General features: G+C 41.6%; 1 protein-coding gene across 1 annotated transcript in view; it reads right to left on the bottom strand.

Moving 5' to 3' along the window:
* Nucleotides 1-4,621: 4,621 nt before the first annotated feature.
* Nucleotides 4,622-27,376, bottom strand: part of A2ML1 (alpha-2-macroglobulin like 1) — a 47,078-nt gene continuing 24,323 nt past the window's right edge. The window contains exons 21-36 of the mRNA XM_007101838.3: nt 26,579-26,700; nt 25,959-26,010; nt 25,512-25,595; nt 23,943-24,119; nt 23,699-23,780; nt 23,183-23,339; nt 20,519-20,593; nt 20,176-20,338; nt 18,340-18,554; nt 15,233-15,448; nt 14,723-14,850; nt 14,459-14,549; nt 14,087-14,155; nt 9,903-10,005; nt 9,429-9,470; nt 4,622-8,905 (exon numbers count right to left, since the gene is read on the bottom strand). Coding sequence (XP_007101900.2) covers nt 9,430-9,470; nt 9,903-10,005; nt 14,087-14,155; nt 14,459-14,549; nt 14,723-14,850; nt 15,233-15,448; nt 18,340-18,554; nt 20,176-20,338; nt 20,519-20,593; nt 23,183-23,339; nt 23,699-23,780; nt 23,943-24,119; nt 25,512-25,595; nt 25,959-26,010; nt 26,579-26,700 — 1,775 coding nt within the window. The 3' untranslated portion in view covers nt 4,622-8,905; nt 9,429. The remainder of the gene's footprint in view (nt 8,906-9,428; nt 9,471-9,902; nt 10,006-14,086; nt 14,156-14,458; nt 14,550-14,722; nt 14,851-15,232; nt 15,449-18,339; nt 18,555-20,175; nt 20,339-20,518; nt 20,594-23,182; nt 23,340-23,698; nt 23,781-23,942; nt 24,120-25,511; nt 25,596-25,958; nt 26,011-26,578; nt 26,701-27,376) is intronic.

Here is a 27,376-nt window from a genome sequence, read left to right as displayed (position 1 = left end):
GCCCTCTTACCACAGTTTGAATTAACCCAGCTTTGCCTTATCAATCGGTGTTTGGGTGGTATTTTCAGGGAGCTGGCGTTAGACAATACTAATAGCAGTTACTCCTGAGGAGGGAACTGAGAGAAGAGATGTGGAAGGTGTCCTTTTGTACCCTTAAGTTTCTACATCAGAATGTCTTATCTATTCCAAAGTAAATGATTTCTTTAAAAAAGAAAAAAACAAAATAGAAAATTTAAACACTTAGAAAATGCAGAAGACACCATTGTATACTCTCCTCTCTGACCAGAAGGTGTCACTTCCTTGCTTAGGTCGGTGCAGGCTCCACCCTTACTCAGGGGTGGGCCAAAGGATGACAGAAGAGCCCAGGTACATGGCAGAGGCCCCAAATGGGACTGGAATTTTAGAAACCTGCTAAGAAGGGTCCAGGAATCTACTCACAGTAATAGCTAATATTTATTGAATATTTTCTAAATGCCAAATAGTATTTTAAAAACAGTTTTCTTAAGGTAAAACTTGTGTATAATTAACTGCACACGTTTCAAGTGTGCAATCTCATGAATTTTGACAAATGTATGCAACCATGAACTATCAGCACAATCAAGATCATGAACATATTCGTCATCCTCAAAACTTTTCCTCATGCTAATTTGTAATTCATTCATCTAGATAAGTTTTTAAGTACTCTGAGGTATGTACTATTACTCCCATTTTACAGAGGAGGAAACTGAGCTGTAGATAAATTACTTGCCAGGTGTCAGTCAGCTAACAAGCTGTTATTTAAACACAGGAAAGAGCTCTACTCACCACCAGTCCCTACCATCAGGAAGCTTGCACAAGCCTCTTAGATCGGCTTACCCACCAGAGGGCAGACAGCAGAAACAAGAAGAACTACAGTCCTGCAGCCTGTGGAACAAAAACCACATGCACAGAAAGATAGACAAAATGAAAAGGCAGAGGACTTTGTACCAGATGAAGGAACAAGATGAAACCCAGAAAAACAACTAAATGAAGTGGAGATAGGCAACCTTCCAGAAAACGAATTCAGAGTAATGGTAGTAAAGATGGTCCAGGACCTTGGAAAAAGAATGGAGGTAAAGATCAAGAAGATGCAAGTAATGTTTAACAAAGACCTAGAAGAATTAAAGAACAAACAAACAGAGATGAACAATACAATAACTGAAATGAAAAATACATTAGAAGGAATCAATAGCAGAATAACTGAGGCAGAAGAACTGATAAGTGACCTGGAAGACAGAATGGTGGAATTCATTGCCACAGAACAGAATAAAGAAAAAGAATGAAAAGAACTGAAGACAGCCTAAGAGACCTCTGGGACAACACTAAATGCACCAACATTCACATTATAGGGGTCCCAGAGGAGAAGAGAGACAGAAAGGACCTGAGAAAATATTTGAAGAGATTATAGTCAAAAACTTCCCTAACATGGGAAAGGAAATAGCCACCCAACTCCAGGAAGCGCAGAGAGTCCCAGGCAGGATAAGCCCAAGGAGAAACATGCTAAGACACACAGTAATCAAATTGACAAAAATTAAAGGCAAAGAAAAATTATTAAAGGCAACAAGGGAAAAATGACAACATACACGGGAACTCCCATAAGGTTAAGCTGATTTCTCAGCAGAAACTCTACAAGCCAGAAGGGAGTGGCATGACATATTTAAAGTGATGAAAGGGAAGAATCTACAACCAAGATTAACTCAGTTTGAGGATCAGCTTAGAAAAGTATTGGCTTACACGGTGGTAGTTCAGTGGAATTGAGAAGGAGCTCTTCAGTATTAACAAGGAGAGGAAGTTCATGAAATCGAGGAATCCTTCAACATTACCAAGAAAGGGGTCTGGGGTAGAGAAGGAAAGAGAGCATCTTGATGAAAATTCTCCTCTCCCTAATGTCTTTTTTTCCACTCTTTAATGTATTTCCTTATTTATCCTTTATGCTTTTCATCCCTCTTTTTTTTTTTTTGTACTTCTCTTTTTTCTTGTATTTCCTTTATCCCACCTATTTTCCTTTCTCACCTATTCCATCAGGGAACTTAAGAGAGGACAAAGAAGTATCAAAGTAGCAGAATATATGAAGATAGACCAACCATGGCTGTTTCCTGATAGAAGGCAGTACTGTTACACACATAGTCTGACTTTGTTCTTATCTGTGATTTATTGCACTAACTGCCTAAGGCTCTTATAGTCTAAGTCACATGCTTCTACCTTGAATACACATTAGAGTAGTCCCATAGCTTCTTGCGGGGGGGGGGGGGGCCCGCGGGGGTCCCTGGTTCCTTGCTGCCTCATCCTTATCATTTTGCCCCCTCCCTCTTCAAAGCCAGCAACAGCTGATCACATCTTGCTCTCACAGTGGATCTCTCTGTCTCTCTTCTGCTGTATCATTGCTGCCTCCAGCTACAGAAAGTTCTGTTTTTAGGGTTCATATGATTAGATTGAGACCACCCAGGTAATCCAGGATAATCTACTTTTTTTAAGGTGTGCAAGCTTAATCATATCTGCCTAATCCCTTTTGCCATTAAGGTACCGTATTCAGTAAGGATTAGGGCATGAACATCTTTGGGGGCCATTATACTTACCACAGATGAGATCAGATAAGTACAGAGACATTTACAACACACTGTAATTGGCCCTCTGATACAGGTGAGTATAGCATTTTATGCGACCCATAGCACACCCAATCTTGAAGGGGAATTGGGAAAAACTTCCTTGTATTAATTATCTATTGCCGCATAACAAATAACCTGCAAGACTTAGTGACTAAAACAATATGTTTATTTTTTCACGAGTTTTCAGTGGATCAGGAATTGAAAAGCAGCTTAGACGTTGATTCTAGCTCAAGCTCTCTCATGAAGTTACCATCAAGATGTCAGCTGGGGGAGTTCCCTGGTGGTCCAGTGGTTAGGATTTGGAGCTTTCACTGCCATGGCCGATTCAATCCCTGGACAGGGAACTAAGATTCCACAAGCCACACAGCACAGCCAAAAAAAAAAAAAAAACCACATCAGCTGGTACAGTCATTTGACGGCTTGACTGGAGTTGGGTTATCCTCTTAGAGTCTACTAGATGACTGTTGGTAAGAGTTTCTTACGGGCTGGAGGCCTCAGTTTTTCACTATGAGGGCCTCTCCATTTGGCGGTTTGAGTGTCTTCATAACATGGCAAGAAACCATACTATCAATTATTTCCTGATCTCAGAGGTCGTACATCATCACTTCTGCCTTAATCTATTCATTAGGAGTGAGTCACTAAGACAGCTGACATTCATGAGGAAGGAAATTAAGGAGCACTTTTTAGAAGGAGAGCTCAAGAATGTTTGGACATATTTTAAACCATCACACCATCTATCGGGTCCTAGGGATTAATCATTTCCGTATCTCTCTGTAGGTTAGTCTCCAGTAGAATCCATGCTAACTGGTTGTTTTTTTTGTTTTGTTTTTTTTTTAATATTTATTTATTTAGGCTGTGCCAGGTCTTAGCTGCAGCATGCGGGATCTTCGTTGCCAAGTGCAGGATTTTAGTTGCAGCATTCAGACTTCTTAGTTGCGGCATGTAGTTGCATGTATGCAGGATCAAGTGCCCTGACCAGGGATTGAACCCAGGCCCCCTGCATTGGGAGAGTGGAGTCTTACCCACTGGACCACCAGGGAAGTCCTTGACTGGCTGTTCTTTATGACAAATGTACTCACCTTGCTTCTGAGTGTGACGTGCCAACAGCTGGCTTCTATCATTTCAGGAACCTATCTTTCTCAGTGCTGTCAGAGGATCCAGTTTTTAACAGCACCTCCAATCTTCAGCCCATGCCTGCAATTGCAGCCACCACTTAGCTTCCACTTAGCTTCTCCATGATTCTGGTGCCTCACTCAACAAAGCATTCCTATTACTTTGGTAAACAAAAGGTGCTCTGTATCTTCCCATGGACCACTTCTCTGAACTAGCTGATCCCTTCTTCAACTACCTACCATGGCAGTTCTGTCATTTCTGCTTCTCTTAGTGTGGGCATCACTTTCCTCAAGCTTCCTAAAAGCCATCCTGGTGGTATTTTTTGTACCATCCCCTGATATCCTTACCTGGGTATAAAATCCTGTATCCTCAGAAAGTCCCCCCATATTGATAGACTCTCCCTTATTCAACCTATGTTCTAGATCCCTTGATTCAGCACCTCAGAACTTATCTCATGTGCACTCCCCTGGCTTGTGCTGGTTTAAGATCCTACAGATTCTTCTGGGTATAATCTTTTTCTTCCATTAGCAGGCCCAGCACTTCCCCAGTCAGACTATTATGTGACTTAACCCTAGTTATTGGGCAGGAGAGAAATAAGGGACATAGGCTGAGAGGACCACGTGCTGTCTCATAAGGTAGAAGCCTCTGTCTCCTCTTTAAGCAAGGGAGAAATGATAGAATTTAACAGAGAGGAGATGGAAATTTTCAGGCCCTGAGAATTCAGGGACATCTAGAAATTGAAAATTTTTGAGGGCATCAATTGTGATATCCCCATCTCAATGTCTCAGGGCCCCAGTCCTTCCCAAACAGTGCTTTGACCTTGGCATACCAGACCTGCAGTGGCTGAGAGTTCAACCATCTGTGGAGCTATTCAACCTTCCTCTTATGACAAAGCCAATATTCAGATTTTCCTGCCCTTGGGCTGAAAATTTTTATATCTTGCCAAGAGGCCTTCTGACTTCATACTTGGCATTTAATTGCTTATTAATCACTCTTAACATGTAATTATCTCTCTCCAAAACATCTTTGCTCCTCATCAAAAGCCATCCAATTCCACTGCGCTTGTAAATACTATTTCCACTTCTTGATGCCTGGTACAGTACAGATGTTATGAGTTGGATGAACCTTGAAAACATTATGCCAAGTGAAAAAAGCCAGTCACAAAAGTCCACATATTATGTGATTACATTCATATGAAAGTTCAGAATAAGAAAATCTATGGAGACAGAAAGTAGAATAATGGTTAACTAGAAAAGATATACGCACCCCTATGTTCATTGCAGCATTATTTAAAATAACCAAGATATGGAAGCAACCTAAGTGTCCATCGATAGATGAATGAATAAAGAAGATGTGGAAGGTACAAGCGCTATAGGAACAGAGATTCCTTGGGGGCGATATACTGATTAGAATAGAAAACACAACTTGAAGGCCACAACCTGCAGGACTAGTGGAAGTTCTCCAGGCAGAAGAGATAGAAAGGCTTTCCAACAGCATGATAGAAAGCACATATCAAAATTATGAGAGAGCATAGTTAGGGAACTAAAAGTTGTCTGGTATTCCTGAAGAAGGAAGTATTAAGTTGGAAGGCCAAAATTGGAGCTAGAGGGGCAGAAAGGGAAAGTCTCCTGTGCCACAAAAATTAAGTAGAACTTTATCCCTAGGAGTCCCTAAAGGATTTTAAGTGAGGGAAAGACATAGTCAGATTAGGATTTTAAATAGATATTTCTGGAAGCACATCACCTGAAACAATTAGACACTCAGAAGTGTTAGTTGAATGAACAGGGACAGCCATGTGTATAGAGAATATACAATATGTAATAATACACTTAGTGGTGGAGGAATGTTTCGAGATGCGGGAGCAGGAACAGGGTTTTTTTCCAACAGTCTGGATGATGTGATACAAATTTGAGTCAGGGCTTCAAGAAGAGGGATGAAAAGTTCTATGTACTCTAAATTCACCTCTTGTATATTTTGTTTATTAGGTAGGGCTCTTTCCTGATACTGCTTCCCTTCCTCAATCCTGTTTCCCACTAAATCCATGATGAAGAATGGGACTTAAGGGAGAAGGGAAAGCCGTCTCAATTAACTTTTTTTTTTAATTTTTAAAATTTATATTTATTTTTGGCTGTGTTGGGTCTTCGTTGCTGCACGCGGGCTTTCTCTAGTTGCGGGGAGCCGGGGCTACTCTTCCTTGCGGTGTGTGGGCTTCTCATTTCTCATTGCGGTGTCTTCTCTTGTTGTGCAGCACAGTCTCTAGGCACGTGGGCTTCCGTAGTTGTGGCTCACAGGCTCTAGAGCTCAGGCTCAGTAGCTGTGGCGCACGGGCTTAGTTGCTCCGTAACATGTGGGACCTTCCCGGACCAGGGCTCAAACCCGTGTCCCCTGCACTGGCAGGCGGATTCTTAACCACTGCGCCACGAAGGAAGCCCCTCGATTAACTATTGTTTTTTGGTTTTTAAAATTTATTTATTTATTTTTGGCTGCGTTGGGTCTTCTTTGCTGCGCGCGGGCTTTCTCTACCTGCGGCGAGCAGGGGCTAGTCTTCGTTGTGGTGCGCGGGCTTCTCATTGCGGTGGCTTCTCTTGTTGCGGAGCACGGGCTCTAGGCGCGCGGGCTTCAGTAGTTGTGGCACACGGGTTTAGCTGCTCCGCGGCACGTGGGATCTTCCCGACCAGGGCTCGAACCCATGTCCCCTGCATTGGCAGGCAGATTCTTAACCACTGTGCCACCAGGGAAGTCCCAGAAACCTTACTTAATTTACCTCTGTATTCCCAGGCCTGGCAAAGTACCTGGCATATAATAAATGCCTGTATTGAATACTTAACTATAAATACTAGAACACTAAGTGTCACTTTAATGCTAAACACTACTTAAACCTTAAAATCACCTTGCTTCTCAAATATGCACAAACTTTTTTATATTTCAGTAAGTTGAAGAATGTAAATTTTCTCATGAACATTCCTTTTTTCAGTGTAGTTGATAATATTAAATCATAAGATATTCTTTCAACCCCAAAGACACAAGAATAGTTTTTGTAATCATTTGATATGATTTTTTGGCCAGATATAACTTCTTAAATCTTGAGGACCACCACCTCCTTCCATTGCAAAAAAATGGGAAGTTTTGGCAGGAGCTACAGACCCAAAAGTACAGGGGGGTGGGGCTTTCACTGTGTGGGAGGAGCATTCATGACTGCTCTCTTTTCTCTAGAGTTCTCTGTTCTCTTCCCATCATATGGAAGGGTAAGGCAGGCTTAGGGATGACCTCCTCTGGGTATGTTCCTCATCTTCTCTCACTTTGGGAACTCCTAAGAGGAGAAGGCAAAGTCTAGGGTGGAGGAGGTAAGGAACAAATAGTTTATGCAAGCGTGGCCTTGGGTTTAGGGAAATATCTACATCATGGACTTACTTTTCCCTGACTCTTTTGGTCAGAGTTTCTGATCTAAGAGGAGCAAGATCAGTGCGTGGACATCCAAGGTAAAAGGGTGTAATTACCTAGAGAATCGTCTCTGTTTAAATATCACTATTTGCTCCCCAACCCCCATCCCATTGCCTCCAAACTTGTTTCCAAAACAAAAACATTGCCCCAAGGCAGAGTTTACACCATGATAGGTATCCCAAGTGGGAAAAGGCTGGGGGGATCAGGCCGGAGAAAAGCAGAGATGATAGGGAATTGTGGCTGCCACTTTTCTTGTTATCAATCACTGCTTGCCCCGCAGTGACAGACTGGCTGAACACAGTCCCTGAGTTAGGATTCTCTTTGGACCTCTCTCTGAATACTTGACTCGATTCTTTGCGAAGTCTGGGTCAAAAGGTTTAAGGAAGAAGCCAAATCGTGAGTTTTTGTTAAAGAATAACAATATCTTTAAACAGAACCTTTGGTAACCACAGAAATATGCACAGAGTTGAGCACACAGATTTTCTTTTCAAGGAAAAGAAAAAAAATCTTTTTAGTCTATTCCCAAAGACCTAAATTACATCTTCCCTTAGATTTAACCTCCAGGAAGACATTTTTATCTTCCCTGGAACACCCTCTACCACCATCTCCTCTCTGGAGAGTCTCCTAAATGGCTCAACAGAATGGTTAAACCAATGACCCTACCCCAAGGAGCTTTCCCATGTAATTCCTCCTTTGTGTGATGATTCCTAGCCCATCCTCCCCAGCCCTTTATTCCGGCACCTGTGCATCTGTGAAGTCGTAGAAAGTAGCTGAGGTTCAGGCCTACCCATCTGTTACTCACTCACTAGTCAATCAGAGTGTTAAAGAGAAAAACCACAGGCCCAAAATTGTGTCACTTGTGCTAAAGCCCCTGATACCAGACCTAGATTTAATACCTGACCTAACTGCCATTTCCACCTTCCCCAGAAATGTAATCTTAATCAACTAGTCTGGAGTTTTCCAGTCAGCACCAACAAGGTCATCTGCCACGTGGGCCTTCTCCATCCCCCAGAGGAAGAAGAGGCAATCTATGCCGTAAAACCCTTGCCATTCCCTCCCCCTCAGTCCCCCCAAAAAGATGTCGTGGCCTAAAAAAAATTCTTTCTTTTCTTTTGCTAATAGCTCCTTTGCCCTATCCTTCTTTATATAAAATCCTTCAATTTTGTACAACCCCTTGGAGCACCCTTCTGGTTGCTAGATGAAATGCTGCTCAATTCATAAATCACCTAATAGAGCCCATTCGATCTTCAATTTTATTTGGTTGCTTTTTTTTTTTTTTAATTTTTTGGCCGTACCACGTAGCATGTGGGATCTTAGTGGATCCGCAGTGGAAGCGCGGAGTCTTAACCACTGGACTGCCAGGGAAATCCTGCATTTTGTTTTTTAACAAGAGAAACCAGGGCTTCCCTGGTGGCGCAGTGGTTGAGAATCCGCCTGCCGATGCAGGGGACACGGGTTCTGTGCCCCGGTCCGGGAAGATCCCACGTGCCGCAGAGTGGCTGTGCCCGTGAGCCATGGCCGCTGAGCCTGCGCGTTCGGAGCCTGTGCTCCGCAACGGGAGAGGCCACAACAGCGAGAGGCCCGCGTACCGCAAAAAAAAAAAAAAAAAAAAAAAAAAAAAAAGAGAAACCAAATTGTTTGATTGAACGGGTTCTGCTTTAAGAGATAGAAGAATGCTGTCCAGTAATGTCGTGGAGAATTCATTTAGTCTCTTTCCATCTTCTACCCTGGAGGGAAAAAACAAAGACAGAAGACATCATGATACACAGAAAGTCTTCACAATTATAGAGGAGTTTTTTCCTGACTAGAAAAAAAAAAAAAATCTCACAAAACACACGATGGGATTATTAGAGTGTTATCTCAGGGAAGTAGAATCGGGTAATCTTTACTTTTGTCTTAGTATTTTTATATAAAAAGATATATAATGTAATAATTAGGAAAATTTTCAGCCAAAAAAAGAAAATACTGTTTTTAAAAACCACATAGAACCCCTCATACAAATGCCAATATTAACTTTTTCTGATGTGAACTATGGAGATGATTATTCTCTCTTCAAGAGTTTAGGACATATTGTACAATAAGTATACCTCAGGTTTTTTTAATAAAAGAGTTCAGGACAAAAAAGGAAAGTCCACTTTATCAAAAATAAGCTTCCAAAAGATAATACCCTTAACTCAGAAGAACGTCTCCTTAACTTCTGAATACTGCCACCCTACCCCAAAAGCCCAGCCTTCTTTCTTCTGGGCTTACCTCATTCAAAGGGATCAGAATATTGAATTGTTGCCTGTTCATCTGTAAAATTAAATGACATATATTATTATATTGCAGGCCTAATACATTCAGAGAGAAAATACTACATAAAAGTTACTGCTTTAACCCTCTTCAAAAGATTTCTACAGGTTATGAGCACATCAGAATTACAGCAAGTTTCCAATGACTAATATTTGCACACTTGTAGTGAATTAGTCATTGCAGCAAAAATATTAAGAATAGTTAGTCTTTAGAGAACATCGTTCTTTCAGTCTATGGACCACGTTGTATAAAATATGTCTAGTGCAGAAGACTTTTTTAAGTGGCATATAATTGAATTAAAATGCTTTAGGAGATCAGAAAATGTAATTATGTGCACTTGGCTTGGAAACGAGTATCTGTAAAATTAAGAAAGATATCATGAAGAGTGAAGTAGAAGTACGTTGCAAGATGCAGATAAATCTTGGCCATCACCTGGTAGGTAGTAGTCATAGACTTTGATGGTTGCTGGTTTGAGGTTGGTGACCATCAGGCTTTGTCTGATGATGAAGGTATAGGTCTGAGTCTCCTTACTAAGCTGTGGGGAAGACAGACAAACATCACATTAAAACAAAAGTGAAAATAACATCTCTGTCAGGTGGAGGTTAAAAGACTCTTGCTGTCTTCACACAGATTTTCTGAAGCCCTTCTACCTCTGCTCTATGCCACTCCTAATATTGCCTCCTGCTGTCTTCCTGGCTTTTTCTTCTTAGCACCTTACCGCTTCCTGGTCCTTCTGTAAAATGGGTCTGTTCTTGGTCTACTCTAACCCGTGGCTCCTCCACTAAATTAAGTGAAGTGGCCAAAGGAACGGAGGCTTCCACTTCACTCCAACACCTGTATGCTCCCGATCGCCTTTCTCTCTTCATTCAGGTCTCTGATCAAATGACGTCTCCTCAGAGAGGCCTTTCCTGACCACCTTACTTTATCTATTTATGTTTTTAAGATTTTTTTTGACGTGGACCAGCTTTAAAGTCTTTATTGAATTTGTTACAATATTGCTTCTGGGTTTATTTCTGTTTTGGTTTTTTGGCCGTGGCATGTTGGATCTTAGCTCCCCCGACCAGGGATGGAACCCGCACCCCCTGCATTGGAAGGCGGAGTCTTAACCACTGGACCGCCAGGGAAGTCCCCTGACCACGTTACTTTAAAACAATCACATCCTGGCCTACCCCCACCACACTCCTGCGTGGTACTGATTACTACTAAAATTATTCCTGAATATGTGTGTGTGTGCGCACATATATATGTACTTTTAACATTTGCATATTGCTTGTCTCTCCGTTAGAATATCAAATCCATGAGGGCAGGGGTCATGTCTACTGTTTTTACTGCTGCATCTCTATCACGTCGAAGAGTATCTGGCATATATTGGTGGCTCAATAAATATTTGTTGAATAAGTGAATAAATGGAGAGTTCAAAACAATTGCATACATTAATCTAATATAAAAGAAAATAAGATTTATGTTGTAAATTTATGTATTTATTTACTTTTATTTTATTTTTGCTGCACAGCGTGGCTTGCAGGATCTTAGTTTCCCACCCAGGGATCAAACCTGTGACCCCTGCAGTGGAGGAGTGGAGTCCTAACCACTGGACCGCCAGGGAAGTCCCTATGTTGTAAATTTAGATAGGAAGTTAGAAACACCTAATTGGAAGATATTTCCAAAGAGATTTCTTTAGGTATAGTGCTTCTAAAAGCGTGGTCCAGGAACTCTCAGGGATCCTTAAGACTGTATCTGGCAGACTGTGAGATCAGAATTCTTTTTGGAATAATACTAAGACATTATTTGCCTTTTTCACTCTCATTCTCTTTCACTGTACTAGTGTAAGGGGGCTACCTGATGTGTGATACTGCAACAGATTGAATGCAGAAGCAGACGGGAGAATTTCACTCTCTTTGATTAAGCTAAATATTAAAGCAAAAACATAAAACAATCTGCTATTCTCATTTTGTTTGTTTTGGGAAATACATTTTTCATAAAATGTTATATTAAAATGTAGTGAGTTTATTTTTGTTTTTTACATGACAATAAATATTTTAATATTTTTCTCAATTTTAATTTCTAATAAGTTAAATGTCAGTAGATGTAACCCACATCACCACAAGCTCTCTGAGGTCATTTAAGAGTAGAGAGGGGTCCTGGAAAAAAATCTTTGGAACCACTGTTCTCATTGATCATTTAGTTACCATAAAGATTTAAAGTAAATGACTAATATAAACCAAAAGAAAGCTGGGATAGCAGCCTTAATATCTGACCAAATAGAATCTAAGGAAAAAAAAAAAAGTGCATGTGTACGTAGAAATCTAAAGTAGATATATATATATATAATACACACACGTATATATAATTAGTGTAAAAGAAGCACAGTGTATACTAATAAAAGGAAAACTGAAAAAGATATGTTCATAACATATACATACCTAATTATATAGTTGAAAAATATATCAAGAAACAACTGACAGAATTGCATAGATAAATGGATAAAGGACAAATCAATAATTGTAATTAGAAATTTTAACAAGCCCTTTTCCAAAACTGATAGATTGAGCAGAAAAATAAGCAGAGATAACAAAGATATGAACAACAGAAATAATCATCTTGGACTTTTAGATCTAGATCAAATCCATACCCAAGAGAAAGGGAATGGACATTCTTTTGGAGCACACAATGAACATTTCCAAAAAAGACCATATATTAGGTCAAAAAGAAACTTCTGTGCATTTCAGAGGCTCACTATCATGATCTCAGACCATAATGCAATAAAATTAGAAATTAGTAACAAAAAGATGCCTTTAAATATCCCATGCATTTCCCCAAAAATTAAGATATAGAACTAAATGGTAATAAAAACAATGCTTGTCAAAAATTGTGGGACAAAGACAGAGTATACTTAGAGGGAAATTTATAGTTCATATTCATCAGAAAATAAGAAAGACTAAAAATAAAAAAAATCGGCATTCAACTTAAGAAGTTAGACAAAGAATAACAAAAAATGTCCTTTCCCCTTCCCTTCAGTCCAAAATAAAGAAAAGAAATAATGAAGAAATTAATGAAACAGACCCCCCCCAAACAAAGCAAGCAAATAACAAAAAACAACAGAGAAGAGGAATAAAACCAAGAATAACTTGCTAAATGTGAATCAGATTGTCCTCTGGTGATGCTGATCAAGAGAAAAGGGGAGAAGATACATAGAAAAAGGAAATAGTCACAGATATAATCATGACGATTGGCTTTTAGGCCATTAGACTTGATGTCTCAGATTAGAAGCTGACAAAGCTGGCTGGATACACTGACCGGCCTGCCATTGCAGTCTCAGGAATGGTGTCATGAAAATTAGAATCCCCAGGTGCTACTCCCAGCTTGGACACTGACAAACAGGATGACTTGACAAGCACACTCACTCTATCAATTCAGCCTCAGCCTCCTTACATAGAAGGAGGGGTGCTGTGTGAGACTCAAAGAAGGTGTGTATGAAAGCATCATAAACTTCGCAAAATGTTTAAACAACTACAGTGTCATGATTTCAGGGTTTTTCCTGATACACTAACCAGAGTTGTCTCAAAAGAAACCATACAGGACTTACCCTAAAGAACCACCTCCTGGCAGATAAGAAAACCACAGTTAGATGAATTAGTTGGTGTGGGAGCGGAAAACATTACTAACAACAGTAAATTTTAATTGGAGATAGTCTTGTCTGTCAGTTATATAATAATGCTACCTTTCTTCCTTGTGCTAAATAGAGTATGATGAAATAAGCATCGTAACAGTTTTTAGAATACTACTAGTCCTTGAGAACTCCTTATTTGGTTGAAATGAAAAGTTACGTACAATGTCTAATGAAAATTAATTAACATTAACATTACATTATAAAATAATAATAATAATTGCTAATGTTTATTGAGGGTTTACTCCATACCAGGTACAATTCCAACTATTTTTTCATGTCTTAAATCACTTAATTCTTTCAACCACTCTGTGAGATAGGTAACTATTTTTACCACTACCCACCCTCATTCTACAGATGAGGAAACAATCATTCAACAATTTCAGCCAATGTTAGAAGCAGGATTTTAACCCAAGTACTCTGGCATCAGAGCCTCAGCTATTAACCACTCTGTTATTCTCCAGAGCTGTCATGTTGCATGTGGGTATTAAGCACTTGAAATGTGGCCAGTCAGAAGTGAGATGTGCTGTCAGTGTAAAACATGTACTAGATTTCAAAGATGTAGTAAGAAAAAAAAAAAAATGTAGATACCTCATTCACACTTTCGTATATTAATTACATGGTGAAATAAAAAAATTTGGGGTATATAAAATTGAATCAAATATATAATTAAATTAATTTTATCTGTTTCTCCTTAATTTTTTTAATGTGGCTACTAGAAATTTTTAAGTAACACAGATGGCTCCCATTTTGTATCTGTTAGATAGTGCTGTCCTGGAGATGCAAAGGGGTATTTTATGGTACACCAGTAGAGTTCATCTTGTGGATGTGAACTCCATCTCCCAGGTTCCTCGTCCTCGTGTATGTGACACTAGTACATGTACATTAGAAGGGAAGTTGAAAAGACACAAAAGCGATCAAGTTCTTTGGTTCGGTTCCTGATCCCTACCTCTTCCAAGTAGATGTTGAGTGTGTCAATTCCAGATTCAACCTTCTTCACGTGTGGTTGCTGGAGAAGCTGAATAAGAAAGGAGAAAAAAAAGGAGACTGAAAGCCGGAGCCTTCCCTATCCCCTAGAGTAATCTTCCAAAGCTCTGCCATGGTTGCAGAAACAATATATACTGTGGAAAAGGTAAGAAAAAGGAACCAAGACTATAATAGGTTCCATATCATATATCCAGTGCACCTTTGTAGCCCATTTAGATAATAAAATCATGAGATGCATGTATAAACCATGATGCCCATTTCACCAGCTTTTTAATGATAATTAAAAGCTATAGTAATAAGCCCCCCTCAGAGATAGAAAACAGAAGCAACTTACTAACTGATTGGTGCCTTCCACTGGACTGAACCCAGAAAGCATCTTTATTTCCACAATAACCATATTGGAAGAGCTGCGACTCCCCACATAACTGAGGGCAGAAAGAGGCAAACCTGTGTGAGTCCGTTATCTTCCCTCTCAGCACACTGTGCCTCCGCCACACGCACACACACACACACACACACACGCACGCACGCACACTCTCTCTCTCCAGCTCAGCTTCCAAGGTCTAGGTGCCCCCCACCGCACCTCCGCTGTCCTCACCTGGTATGGATGGTCAGAAGGAAGGATCCAGGTGAAGTACATTGCTCACACTGAGTTTTCCCTATTTCCACACTAAGACTAAAGGCTTCCACACTTTTAGGAAGGAGAATATTATATCTCAGCACCGTCTAGTTGGAGGAAACAGATAACCAGATCAGAGCTGGGAAGGATTTTAAAGCTTGTTCTGTTTGATAGATAACTAATGAGAACCGACTGTACAGCACAGGAAACACTACTCAGTGCTCTGTGATGACCTAAATGGGAAGGAAATCCAAGGAAGAGCGGATAGATGTATACATGTGGCTGATTCACTTTGCTGTACAGCAGAAAGTAACACAACATTGTAAAGCAACTTTACTCCAATAAAAAAGAAATAAAAAATAAAAAGAGGGTACGGTTCGAACGACTTTCCTTGCAAATAAGGTAGATGAGAGAAGATTCTACTAGAGGCAGAGATGCCCTCAGACTCTCCTTCCCAACGCACACCAGTCCTCCTGGAGCCCTGCTTACCTGCACATGGACACAGCCCTGGCCTGAGGCCTCCAAGGTGTACACCCCGGGGATATCGGGCAGAGTCTCCTGCTGAAACACCAACCGGTTGGCAGCTTGAACGTTGAAAATGTGCTGGAAATTCTGAGCGGATTTTACAGCCAGGTTGACTTCCTCAGACGGCACGTAGACAATAGTGGCATACTTGGCAAGAGCTTGGAGAGCAACTACAGTATCCTGAGGAAAACAATCAGGCATCAGGCATATGCTTACTGTTTTGTGGGCCATTGGAACTAACCTCCAACAATCCTGTAACCTACACACCTGACTGTTGTTCGCTAGCTTGGATGATACCTCCTCTAAGTATCTAAGAACCACATTCACCAATGCTGGGGAAGCTGACATAGAAATCATAATATCTTACCTGCATAGAAAATCACCATCAAGTCATTCTTGAACATTCATGGGTCGTTAGGCTAATTTCATATATTTATATTCAGCAATGAAACCTAGCTTCAGAACGGGCTATTGTTAGAAGTAAGTGGATCGAAGGAAATCCAAAAAAGAGTATATATATCTATACATATAACTGATTCACTTTGCTGTACAGCAGAAACTAATGCAACATTGTAAAGCAACTATACTCCAATTTTTTTTTAATTGGTAAAAAAAACTAAAAAAAAAAGAAGTGAGTGGATCACTGCTCGATATATATTTTGCAATATCCTTATTTGGGGAAGAAACAGCAGTAACTTGATAACCCTAAAAATTGCATGCTCTTCAAAGTTATTTAATTGCATAATGATCTTCTGTGGCACAGGGTATCAGGGGATCCTTGGAAAACCCCACCTTGAAGGACAAAGCTTCTTAGCCATTATGACATGTGACAATCTTTTCTTCATCTGGGAATAAGACAGAGAAACTGTTTCTAAGAGAGCATGGCATCACATAAAAAGTGTGAGCCTTTCCTTTCTGAAAACATGATTTATATAAATTACAACTGGAGGAAAGAAAAAAAGAATGAGATAGTCTGCAAAATTGTCATATCTCACTCTGTGTTATGAGAATTTCTGTATGCTCGAAACTTTGTCAAATATCTACTGCAGAATAAAGGAACCCCACTTCTCCCTATCCCAAACAAAAAAGAACAGTCATATTTAGACATCACACTGTCATATAAAGATAGGGAGACAGGTATCAACCCAGGGGAAGCTGTGAACAAGTTATACCTGTGCAGCTTGGCCCTCTACAAACAACTTTTTGTCTATACTCTGTGACCTGGAGCCCAGGAGAGCTTTATTCCTTGGACATGTGGAGACAATTCAAGGAATGGGACCTCACCATCACCTAAAAACCAAAGTGGGTGATATGTGACTTCTTATAATAGCCAAGGATTTTATTGAAAAGCAACTCTGGCATATATCTGTCACTGAGAATTCTAAACATTCCATCCTCTGCTTTCTAAAATTATATATTATAATTATTCAGGGCCCAGCAAGAAGAAGGAAATCCTTCCTGATCTTTGGCCAAGAATTTCCCTGAAATAAGGAAACATAGTACCATATAACTTCTAAAAATTCCAATTAAGTCATTACCATATGCAAGGTCTTAACATCATCTCTTAACATCTACACCAGACACTCCATCTATTAAAATCTGTTCATTCTTCCAGGTCTACTTTACATGTTACATCCTCAGTGAAACTGGCCCTAATTTCAACAAGTCATACTATAATCGCTATGAGAACAAAAAATGTGTTTTCTTGTTTACCTCTGTATCATCAGTGACGTGGAAAGAGTAGGGATTTAATACTATTTACAGAACAAATGAATTCATGGCTATTCTCTCTGTGATCATCAAAGATGATTTTTATGACATTATTTGAATTTATCATACAACTCCACCTCCTTTTTTCCCTACTGCCACCCCACCAATTCGATTTCTCTTTACCCCTAACCTAGACAAATGAAATAGTCTCCTGATCTCTTCAAATCCAGTGTCTCTCTCCTCTAAATCATCCCATATCCAAGGAACAGATTAATCTTTCTGAAACAAAGTTTAAAAAAATTAATGGCTCCTCAGAATTACGCAGAAGCTGAGTCTGACATGCAAGGCCCTTCATAATATGAAGCTACCCTACCTTTTCAACCAAGTCCCTTTATGCTTCAGCTAAACCAGTTTTCCCAACAGCCATTCTACGGTTTTGCAAATGGGTGTCTCTACTCAGACTATCCCCCCTTCCTTTCAATAGTTGCCTAAAATTTTTACATGTCCTTTTAGATCTCCCTCAAATGCCATTCCCCTGTGAAGACTTTTCTTATCCCTCAAGCTGATATGAGGTCTCTCTCCCTCTTGAAATTCAATATTTTGTACCTTTGTTCTGTAACCAGATTCTGCTATGTAATATATACAAATTTTCCGAGCTTTCTTTCTAGATTGTAAACTTTTTTTTTTTTGCGGTACGCGGGCCTCTCACTGCTGTGGCCTCTCCCGTTTTGGAGCACAGGCTCCGGACGCGCAGGCTCTTTTTTTGCGGTACGCGGGCCTCTCACTGCTGTGGTCTCTCCCGTTTTGGAGCACAGGCTCCGGACGCACACGCTCAGCGGCCATGGCTCACGGGCCCAGCCGCTCCGCGGCATGTGGGATCTTCCCGGACCGGGGCACGAACCCGTGTCCCCTGCATCGGCAGGCGGACTCCCAACCACTGCGCCACCAGGGAATCCCCGATTGTAAACGTTTTAAAGACTATATCTTACCACCTTTCCAATACCTGAAATAGGAGGTATACCCGTAAAATCTTGCTTTTATGCTTACAGACCCCATAATTGGCTTTCTAATTTGTGACTATGTAAATCTAGCCATAATTATACATGTCCTCTTTACATGTAGAACATAGATCTCATGATGTTTCATACTCTACAAAGAAAGAGACTTAAAAGCATATAGTACTATTTATGTGCTCAAATGACCTAATTTTATGAACCCTTCTATATATTTTTCGCATGATTTTCTCCCTTTCTATAGAATGATTAGTCCCTGGACCTAGAGGGCAAGGGCAATAGTTCTTCCTCTCTCTCCACATGGGCTCTAATCCTACCTGATAAGTGGCAGGAGAGCAGGCTATTTACCTGAGTGGAAGAGAACCCTCCATATGCATTTTGCTGCTTGGCCAACCAAGCCACTATGCCAGTGGCCTTGGTTATCTCATTATGAGTCAAGTCGGCTTTGCTAAGCCAGGTCAACAATACATATGCTGTAAGTTCCACATCTACAGCCTCAGGCTCAGACCAAAGGCTGTCATCCAATGACAGAGTAGGTTTGTGGCTCCAGTGAATGGAAATTCCTATGGAGAAAAACACATAATTAGGAAAGTCTTAGAAGGAAATGACTTTCCCATATTCACTTTGTAAATGCTACACCTTAAATCAGAGACAGTACCAACCAAAAATTAATCGTGAGTTAGAAAAAAAAATTTCTCAAATCTTCTGATTTACTGGCCACAATGTATATGCAAGGATGTGTGTGTGTATGTGTGTTTGTGTGTGTGTGTGTGTGTGTACACCCACACATTAATTCCCCAGGGTAAAGCTGGGAGCATCAATAAATGCTTCCAGCAATGATATCAAAACCGCCCTTGTTAATTTATAAATTCTTATGTTAATGGAGATAGGTAAGTAGAAACTTCTCTTAAGAATTTTATGTGTTTGGCGGTCTTTTTTTTGGCTTACAAAATTTTATTAATTTTCAGCATTTATTTTCCTTAATCAAAGGTCTAACATTTTAAGAAGAATAAAAATGGCAGAACATGCATAAGAACTCTGAGAAACCATAGAAGAAATGCTAATGAGGGCGAGCAAATAAAATATGAGACCAAATCCCGACTTCTATGACAGCCACAATGGCAGGTAACTTGAAGACAAAGAACAGCAAGTAGAAATGAGAAGAGTGGAAGCTAGAAGTCTAACTAAAGATAAGGTTAGAGATAATAAATACATAGCCCACAGGAGGCACTCTAAGTGGAAGAACAAAAGAAAACATGTGAGCCTGCAATGCAAGGTAATGGAGAAGAGTTAATCACATTAAACTAATATACACCTGAGCAGATATAACTCCACCCACTGTCTGAGATCCCCATTCTACGACTAGAGTTGCTAATACACAGGCCAAAAAACTACCCAGAGCCCATATGAGAGGACAACTTGGCAATGACATTCGTATAAATGAAAGCTGAGATTAAATTTCTGCCTGGAAGTATAATTTTAAATAAACAGCTAAGTAAATAAAATTCATTAATATTGTATTTACAAGATCTGTTAGAATATCGAATACTTTTTTTTTTTGGCCACACCACGTCTCTCGCGGGATCTTAGTTCTCCGGCGGGAGATTGAACCTCTGCCCTCAGCAATGAAAGCGCCAGGTCCTAACCCCTGGACCACCAGGGAATTCCCAGAATATCAAATACTATTCTAAATACATCCAAAAGTTTGAAAAGGACCTTGAGAAATCTCCAAGTTCAAGTCATACCCCATCAAACTCCATGATTTTACACCAAAGAATTGTTAAATATCTGCAAAAGGGTGGTTCTCCGATGCCAATACGTTTTCTGACTAGCTTCTACCATCTATTTTCTCTTCATGTTAAAAATATAACATGCCTTTGAGGACTTTCAGGGGCTTTCCCGCAAAACTGTCAACAATGATTTTATGACTTAACTTTTACTAAAGTGAATCCTAGAATTGAATATATGTGGGACTATGGAGACTAGGGAAATTTTTCACATATTTTCACAATTTCAAAAAACTCCTGGGATTTCCCTGGCGGTCCAGTGGTTAGGACTCAGCGTTTTCACTGCGGTGGGCCCGGGTTCAATCCTGCAAGCCACACAGCATGGCCAAAAATAAATAAATAAAATAAAATAAAATAAAAACAAGAAAGCAAAAAATTCCTAACATGGCCAACATACCTGAGATGATAGCCTGTTGATCTAGCTTTTTAAGAAGAATGTTTCTGATGTCCATTTCCCCAGCCAGAGTGAAAGTATAAGCTAGTAGGGCCTGTGTGTAGGCGTTGGTGGTGGAGGAGATGGAATGCTTGAGACACTGCAGACCCTGACTCACCATCAGGTCCTAAAAAGTGAAGATGAAGAACTGAACTTATAAGGCATTCCTTTTAAAAGGGGCAGTGATAAGGAAATCATCATATCCTCTTTTGAGACTAAAAGGCTGGCTAGGAACAAAAATAGGTGACTTTCTCTAGAAACAGGCATGATCAGGAGAGTGTCAAGGGGAGGAGCTAGAGAAACTCACATCTGCGGTCATTCCCATCTCCAGCAACGCAGCCGTGATGTAGGCAGTCAAGGAGACCTTGTCATCAACTCCACCCTGGATGGAAACGGAGACAGGAAGTCAGCGCAGCAGCCAGCACATGAAGAATTGCATGCACGTTGCAAAAAGGTGTCCCCTCTGAACGGATGAATTATTATTATTATTTTTTTAAAAGCGCTCCTGGGACTTCCCTGGTGGTCCAGTGGTTAAGACTCTGAGCTCCCAACGCAGGGGGCCCGGGTTCCATCCCTGGTCAGGGAACTGGATCCCTCATGCCTCAACTAAAGATGCCGCACGCGGCAACAAAGATCCTGAGTGCCGTAACTAAGACCTGGCACAGGCAAATAAATAAATAAATATTAAAAAAAAAAAAAGCCTTCCTTTCCACAGGCTGACCGCAGCCCCAGGCCTCCAGGACACACAGTGGAGGGGAACACTGGCTGGACTTCAATAACTGCGCACCCTTATACGGTAACCTGCAAGAAGTAACATGAGGTCTTCAGCTCCGAGTGAGTATTTAGGAAACCCAAGATGAGGTGTTAGGAAGGATAACAGGTTTAAAAAAAATGGGGGGGGGGTGGGATAAGGAGAAAATCTCTTATTCTCAGATTTTTTACTGAATCTGAGCTTCCCCCAAATGGACGTTCCCCTCAAGTGGCATAAAGCCCAGCTTCTTCTCCAGGGGAGAATAGGTAACACCTTCCTTGATTAATGCCTTTCACAGAAGGATATTAGCAATTTTTAAAAAGATATATGTAATCTAAATTACTGTCTTTGTTCTATAGGTAAGAGTACAAACACTTAAAATGGTTAAATAATTTGTTCAAGAATACACAACTGTAGGCTTCCCTGGTGGCACAGTGGTTAAGAATTCACCTGCCAATTCAGGGGACAAGGGTTCGAGCCCTGGTCTGGGAAGATCCCACATGTAGCCCAGCAACTAAGCCTGTGCGCCACAGCTACCGAAGCCTGCGCGCCTAGAGCCCGTGCTCCTCAACAAGAGAAGCCACCGCAATGAGAAGCCCGCGCACCGCAACGAAGAGTAGCCCCCGCTCGCCACAACTAGAGAAAAGCCCGCGTGCAGCAACAAAGACCCAACGCAGCCAACAAAATAAAATAATAAAATAAATAAATTTATCTTAAAAAATACACAACTAATAAGCTGAAGGACTGGGATTTGAACCCAGTGGGTTTAACTCTGGAGCTCCCGGTAAGGACTGAACCACCAAGTTTGACAACATAAATGATGGGTTTCTTGAGAGACTGGCTGGCTCTGGTAAGACAGGAGGAAGAAAAGCCTCTAGGATCCTGTTCTAGTCACGTCCTGGCTTGTACTACTCCCGCATATGGGGGACACTGGGAAGATCCTGCATAAGGAACACTAATGAATCATATAGAAATTTGGTTTTCGATGCTCAAGATTTTTTTTAATTGAATTTTTTTTTTTCGGCTGCAACGCACGGCATGCGGGATCTTAGTTCCCAGACCAGGGACTGAACCCATGCCCCCTGCAGTGGGAGCGCAGAGTCCTAACCACTGGACCACTGGGGAATTCCCAGTGCTCAAGATTTTTAATCCAGGTCCTGGAATAGCAATAATGATTCCTCTAGGAAAGTCTGTACAGTCTTTCTCTCACTCGGTCTGCTCTGAATTGAACAAGCTGCCCGCACCCCGACACCTTGCCCTGTGTTGGGAAAAGTCAGGCAGTGCAGCGAATGGGCGAGAACAGTGCCCCTGGAATCCAAGTGCTGTGGTTCAAATTACCGTCCTGCCGCCCACTAGCATTCACCTCAGGCAATTTACTTAACCCCTGCACCTAGTTTCTTCATCTGTAAAATGGAATTAATAATGATATGCCAGTGCTTAGCATGTTGATTTGTTGTAAACATTAAATATGAATATCAGATAGAGTACTTAGTGCCTGCCAGAGAGTAAAGCCCTTACAAAAGACACTGGGCTGTCTAGGAGTCCCCACCAGAGGAAATGGCTTTGCTTCAGACTTAGGGAAATAGTAAAAGGCTCAGAGATCTTCTAGTCCAGTGGTTCTCAAACTTCAGCAAGTATCAGGGTCACCCAGAGGGCTTGTTAAAACACAACTGTTGCCCTTACTCCCAGAGTTCCTCAGAGTAGGTCTGGGGTGAGAGCTGGAATTTGTACTTCTTTTTTTTTTTTTTTTTTTTAAGATTTTTTTGATTTTTTTTTAAGATTTTTAAAGTCTTTATTGAATTTGTTACAATATTGCTTCTGTTTTATGTTTTGTTTTTTTAGCCACAAGGCATGTGGGATCTTAGGTCCCCAACCAGGGATAGAACCCATACCCACTGCATTGGAAGGCGAAGTCTTAAACACTTGGACCACCAGGGAAGTCCCTGGAATTTGCATTTCAAACAAGTTCTCGGGTGGTCCCGATGCTGCTGATCTGGGGACCATACTTTGAGAACCATATTCTAGTACATATTCTCATTTTACAGATGTGGAAGCTGAATGCTCCGACTGGTTAAGAATATTGACCAGGGTCACCCGGAGCCAGACCTGAGACCTGAAGAACTGACTCTCAGGCCGGTGCTCTCTTGATTCTGCTCACTCAGAGGGACAAGTTCCTCCCAGACACAGGAGTGGGCTGTGGGCCCCTGGGCAGGTCCTCACCTTCATAGTTGTATGAAAGAGCTCTCCCACGTTGGCATAGCAGCCACTGGAGAGCTGGTTTCCCGCCATCCACCTGAGAGCATCCTGAATGTTCTTGTCATCAATGAAGATGAATTTCTGAGCCTGGCCAAAGCATTTGGTGACAAAGGCTGTCAGCCTGTATGGGTAAAGAGGGAAATGTGGCATGAGGGTGGATTTCCAGGGGAGGGTGCAACAGTTCTACAGTTTATTCTGTTGAATGGTTCCAGAAGGGGAGTTGAGGAAACATAATGCCATAGGAAGCTTGGAAAAGGGAGGCATTCATTGGCATCCGTGGGGCAAGAACTGGGAGGTACAAGGTCAGAGAGAAGAGTAAGGGGCTTGACCATACATGAAGCTGAAATAAACAGTATTAAAGTGGTAGAGGATAGAAAGCAAGAAGGAATGGGGTTAAGGGGAGAGGTAGAGGAATAATTCCAGAGGGTTCAGGAATTATGCTCTGGAGTACAGAACTCATGGGGAACTGGGCAACATTACCATGTGTTTCCATTTTCATCCTGCTCCCCAAAGGCACTGTAGGAGCCGTTGCTGTGTTTGTACATCAGCTCCCTCTGGTACCCTGGGAAGCCAGATGTGGTTTTAGATGACAGTGATCATTTCAAAAAACACCCCCATGGCTTTCAAGGATGAGGGACACTTCAGGGGCTGAACTTCCCTGAGTCTTATCACCGATCATAGGCGTTAGACAAGGTGTCCAAGAAGAAAGAGTGAACCAACTCACCTAGCTTCAGGAAATCCAGTGCTCGAGACGTGATTTCCTCAGTCAGCATCCCTGTCTTCTCCAGGTACTGCAAGACGTAAATGATGGGAGCGAACAAGACCATGTTCTGCTCCCCACAGCCACTTGGCATCTGCACCAGATTGTCTAGGTTCTTCAGGGATGCGCCCATGATGTCCCCTGGGATCCAAAAGGAGAGGGAAGGAAGGTGGTGGCAGAAGAATTAACCCTTGAGAGTTATTATCATACATTTAACAAACACGTATTCACTATCATTTAGTGAGTCCCTACTCTGTGACCTTGGGGGCAACAGTCTCCACCTCGAAGAGCCCATAGTCAGGGGGGGCAAACAATTACAATACATTGCAATGCTAATTTATTATAAGCAAGTATAACATATATAATATTGGGTATGTACAAGGTGCTGGAGTACACAGAGCGGTATGTAGGCCACCTGAGGGCGTTCATGGCTTTTAAGAAGCTGATGAGGTTTGTAACAAAACCTGCAATGCTTAGTCTCAATCTCTAAGTGCCTCCACTGCATATCACCCTCCAAATCACCAAGTCTCTCCCAAACACACACACACTCCTGATACGCTTTTCCTCGTTATGTCTCTTGACCCCTCCATATACTTCACAAGCCAGTAAGCCTGTCATAAGTGACTCATGAACATCTGCATTTTAGTCATTGAGTTCAATTCAAATGTGCAAATATGTACTGAAAGTCAACTGCAGGAACTGTACTAAGAACAAAAATGAAAAAGACATGGCCCTTGTCCTCAAGGATCCCTCAATGCAGTGTGGAAGACAGAGACAGAGAGCTATGATACAGTGAGGTGAGTGCTATACCAGGGGTAAGAGTCAAATACAGCCGAAACGGAGACATTTTAACCTGGAAGGGATCTGGGTAGGGGTTAGAGTACAGAAAGAACCTAACATGTATAGGCCTTCTACTATGTGCTAGATATTGTGCTGGGAAATTTATTATATTTAATCTTTACACCAATCCTGAAAGGTAGGTTATTATCACTGTCTTACAGAAGGGAAAAGAAGGATCGAAATTGTTCATTAACTTATCCAAGGTCACATGGCTATTAAATAGCAGAACTGGGATCCTAAGCCAGTTTGATACGACTTTCAAGCTCATGTTTTTTTATTTGTTCCCTCTCCTTGCCTAAAGAAGTGGCATGTCCTATGTAAATATGGTTGACTCTTCCCAAAACTGTATTCAAATATATGAAGTCCTCATTTTTAAATGGTTCCTGCAAACATTTCATCTCCCCTCCACCCAATTTATAGACCTAAACCTAAATACATATCAAGCTTCAACGACCTTTAACTTCCTCTTGCCCAGACTCTTTTCTGTTTTTAACCAGAGTATACGTCTGTCTAATCCCATCTGCACTGCACAGGCTCTATTTGCCCACTTTGTAAAATAAGCTCTTCTTCCTTCATCACTTCTAATCTACCATACCTTCCTCCAGGTAGGGCCATAGGCCTCAACCCATGCCACACCTTGGCAGCCTCTGGCACCATCTTTCCTTTTTGAGCCAAGAATCTCTGGTTGCTTACCCAGAACAGTAACATAAGCCTTGGCTGAATCAGGAACAACATCCACAGGGACCTCCAGGGAGATGGATTCTGAAGCCACTTTTCCTATGAGGGGCAGAGAAAAGGTAAAACAATAAAAGGTGGAAATAGTGGGGGTTCTCACGCCCAAACCACGGACAAACTTGCCATAATCCAGGGTTTTCTGTACCCAGTGCTTTCTGTGGGTTGGAGGTAGATTTTTTTTACCCTATTCACAGTGGTCTTTGCTGAAAATAAATTCCAGCGAGAGACATAATTGTGCTGTACATTTTCTCTTCTTCATCCTGCCTTTCAGCTACTTGGCCCCACTGGGAATGGCACCCCTAGACTCTCCTATTTCTTCTTGTCCTGTATATTCCTCCTTTTGCCTAAGAAGGTCTCCTGTTGCTAAGGGAATTCTCACACCAACCCCTCTCTGGGTTCACCCACCTTTGGGGCACAACAGTGAGTTGTGTGTCTTCTCCACAAGGACTCCTTCCGGCTGACATGGAGAGAGACAAGGATGGGTGAAAAAACATAGATGAGTGTCAGAGCAGGTGGTACTGAAGGAATAGGAAGGGCAAGGGAAATGGGGAGAAGAGGCCCTGCCTGTGCTCCAGGGCTTCACTCAGAACTGGAGAGAACAGAGCTTCTCTTTGACATTCAAAAGGACTCCATTTCAACCCAGGGAGGGGCCTCTCAGTAAAATTCTTTCTGGGCTAGAGTTAAGGATAAGTTTAGGAAACTTCTAAGAGACAGGATTGACAATGGGGTTCATGATGACAGGAAGCAGCGAATGATGACATTAGGGATTTTCTTAGGAGAAACTAACATTCACTGAGTGTCTACAAAGTAACAGGTACTGTATTAGGTACTTCCATAGACCATCAGTATGGGTTAAGCAAGTAGTTAAGGGCAGAAGGGGGTCAGGGAAGGATAAAGGTGAGCTGCCTGATTGGAGTTGGAATAAGACTGCTGCAAGAGACTAACTGACATGGTTAGACACACACTGAACATCCCTGGCTTGGTTGCTGCCTCTACCTCTGAAGCTAGGCCTGCAGAAAACTCACCTTGACCAGAACTGGTTTGATGAGTGTGTCACTCTGGCCCTTTTCTGGAACAAACCCCTTCTGGTCCCCACAGAGTTCATTGCTGTCCAGAATCTTAGTGCTGATAGTGAAGTTTACATGACCTGAGAAGAAAGAGGGCAAAAGGAAGACATCAGCCCTATTGGCAGAGGTACCAATGAGGTCTCTTCCCCTCTAGACTAGTGCTTCTTAAACTTAACGGCATACAAATCACCTGTGGCCCTTGTCTGTTACAATTCAAACTCTATTTCAGTAGATCTGGGGTGGGGCCCACATTCTGCGGTAGGTGGCCTCTAAGGGACCCCAGTGATCCCTGCCTCCTGATATTTACACTGTTGTGTAATCCCCTCTCCTTGCCTGTGGGCTGGATTTAGTGATTCGCTTCTAATGGAGAGGGTAGGGCAGAAGCAATGAGATGTCACGGCTGAGCTTAGGTTATAAAAAAGGCTGCAGCTTCTGTCTCAGGTGCACTCTTCCTCTCAAGCCACGAACTCTGGAGGAAGCCAGCTGTCATGTCATGAGGCAGCCCAGTGGGGAGATTCATGTGATGGGAAAGTGAAGGAGGCCACTAGCCAACACCTGAGGCCAAGAACTGAAGCCTTCAGTCTAACAGTCTATGAGGATCAAAGGCTTTGGAATGAGCTTGGACGTGTGTTCTCTCCTGGGCAAGTCTTTGGATGAGAACACAGCCCTGGCTGAACTTCATGAGAGACCTTGGGCAAGAGGAACCCAGCTAAACTGCACAAATTACTGACCCACAGAAACTGTGTGATAATAAAT

This window comes from Physeter macrocephalus, chromosome 6, assembly GCF_002837175.3.
Source record: "Physeter macrocephalus isolate SW-GA chromosome 6, ASM283717v5, whole genome shotgun sequence".
Taxonomy (NCBI): Eukaryota; Metazoa; Chordata; class Mammalia; order Artiodactyla; family Physeteridae; genus Physeter; species Physeter macrocephalus.
This window is presented reverse-complemented; position numbering and strand designations above follow the sequence as displayed.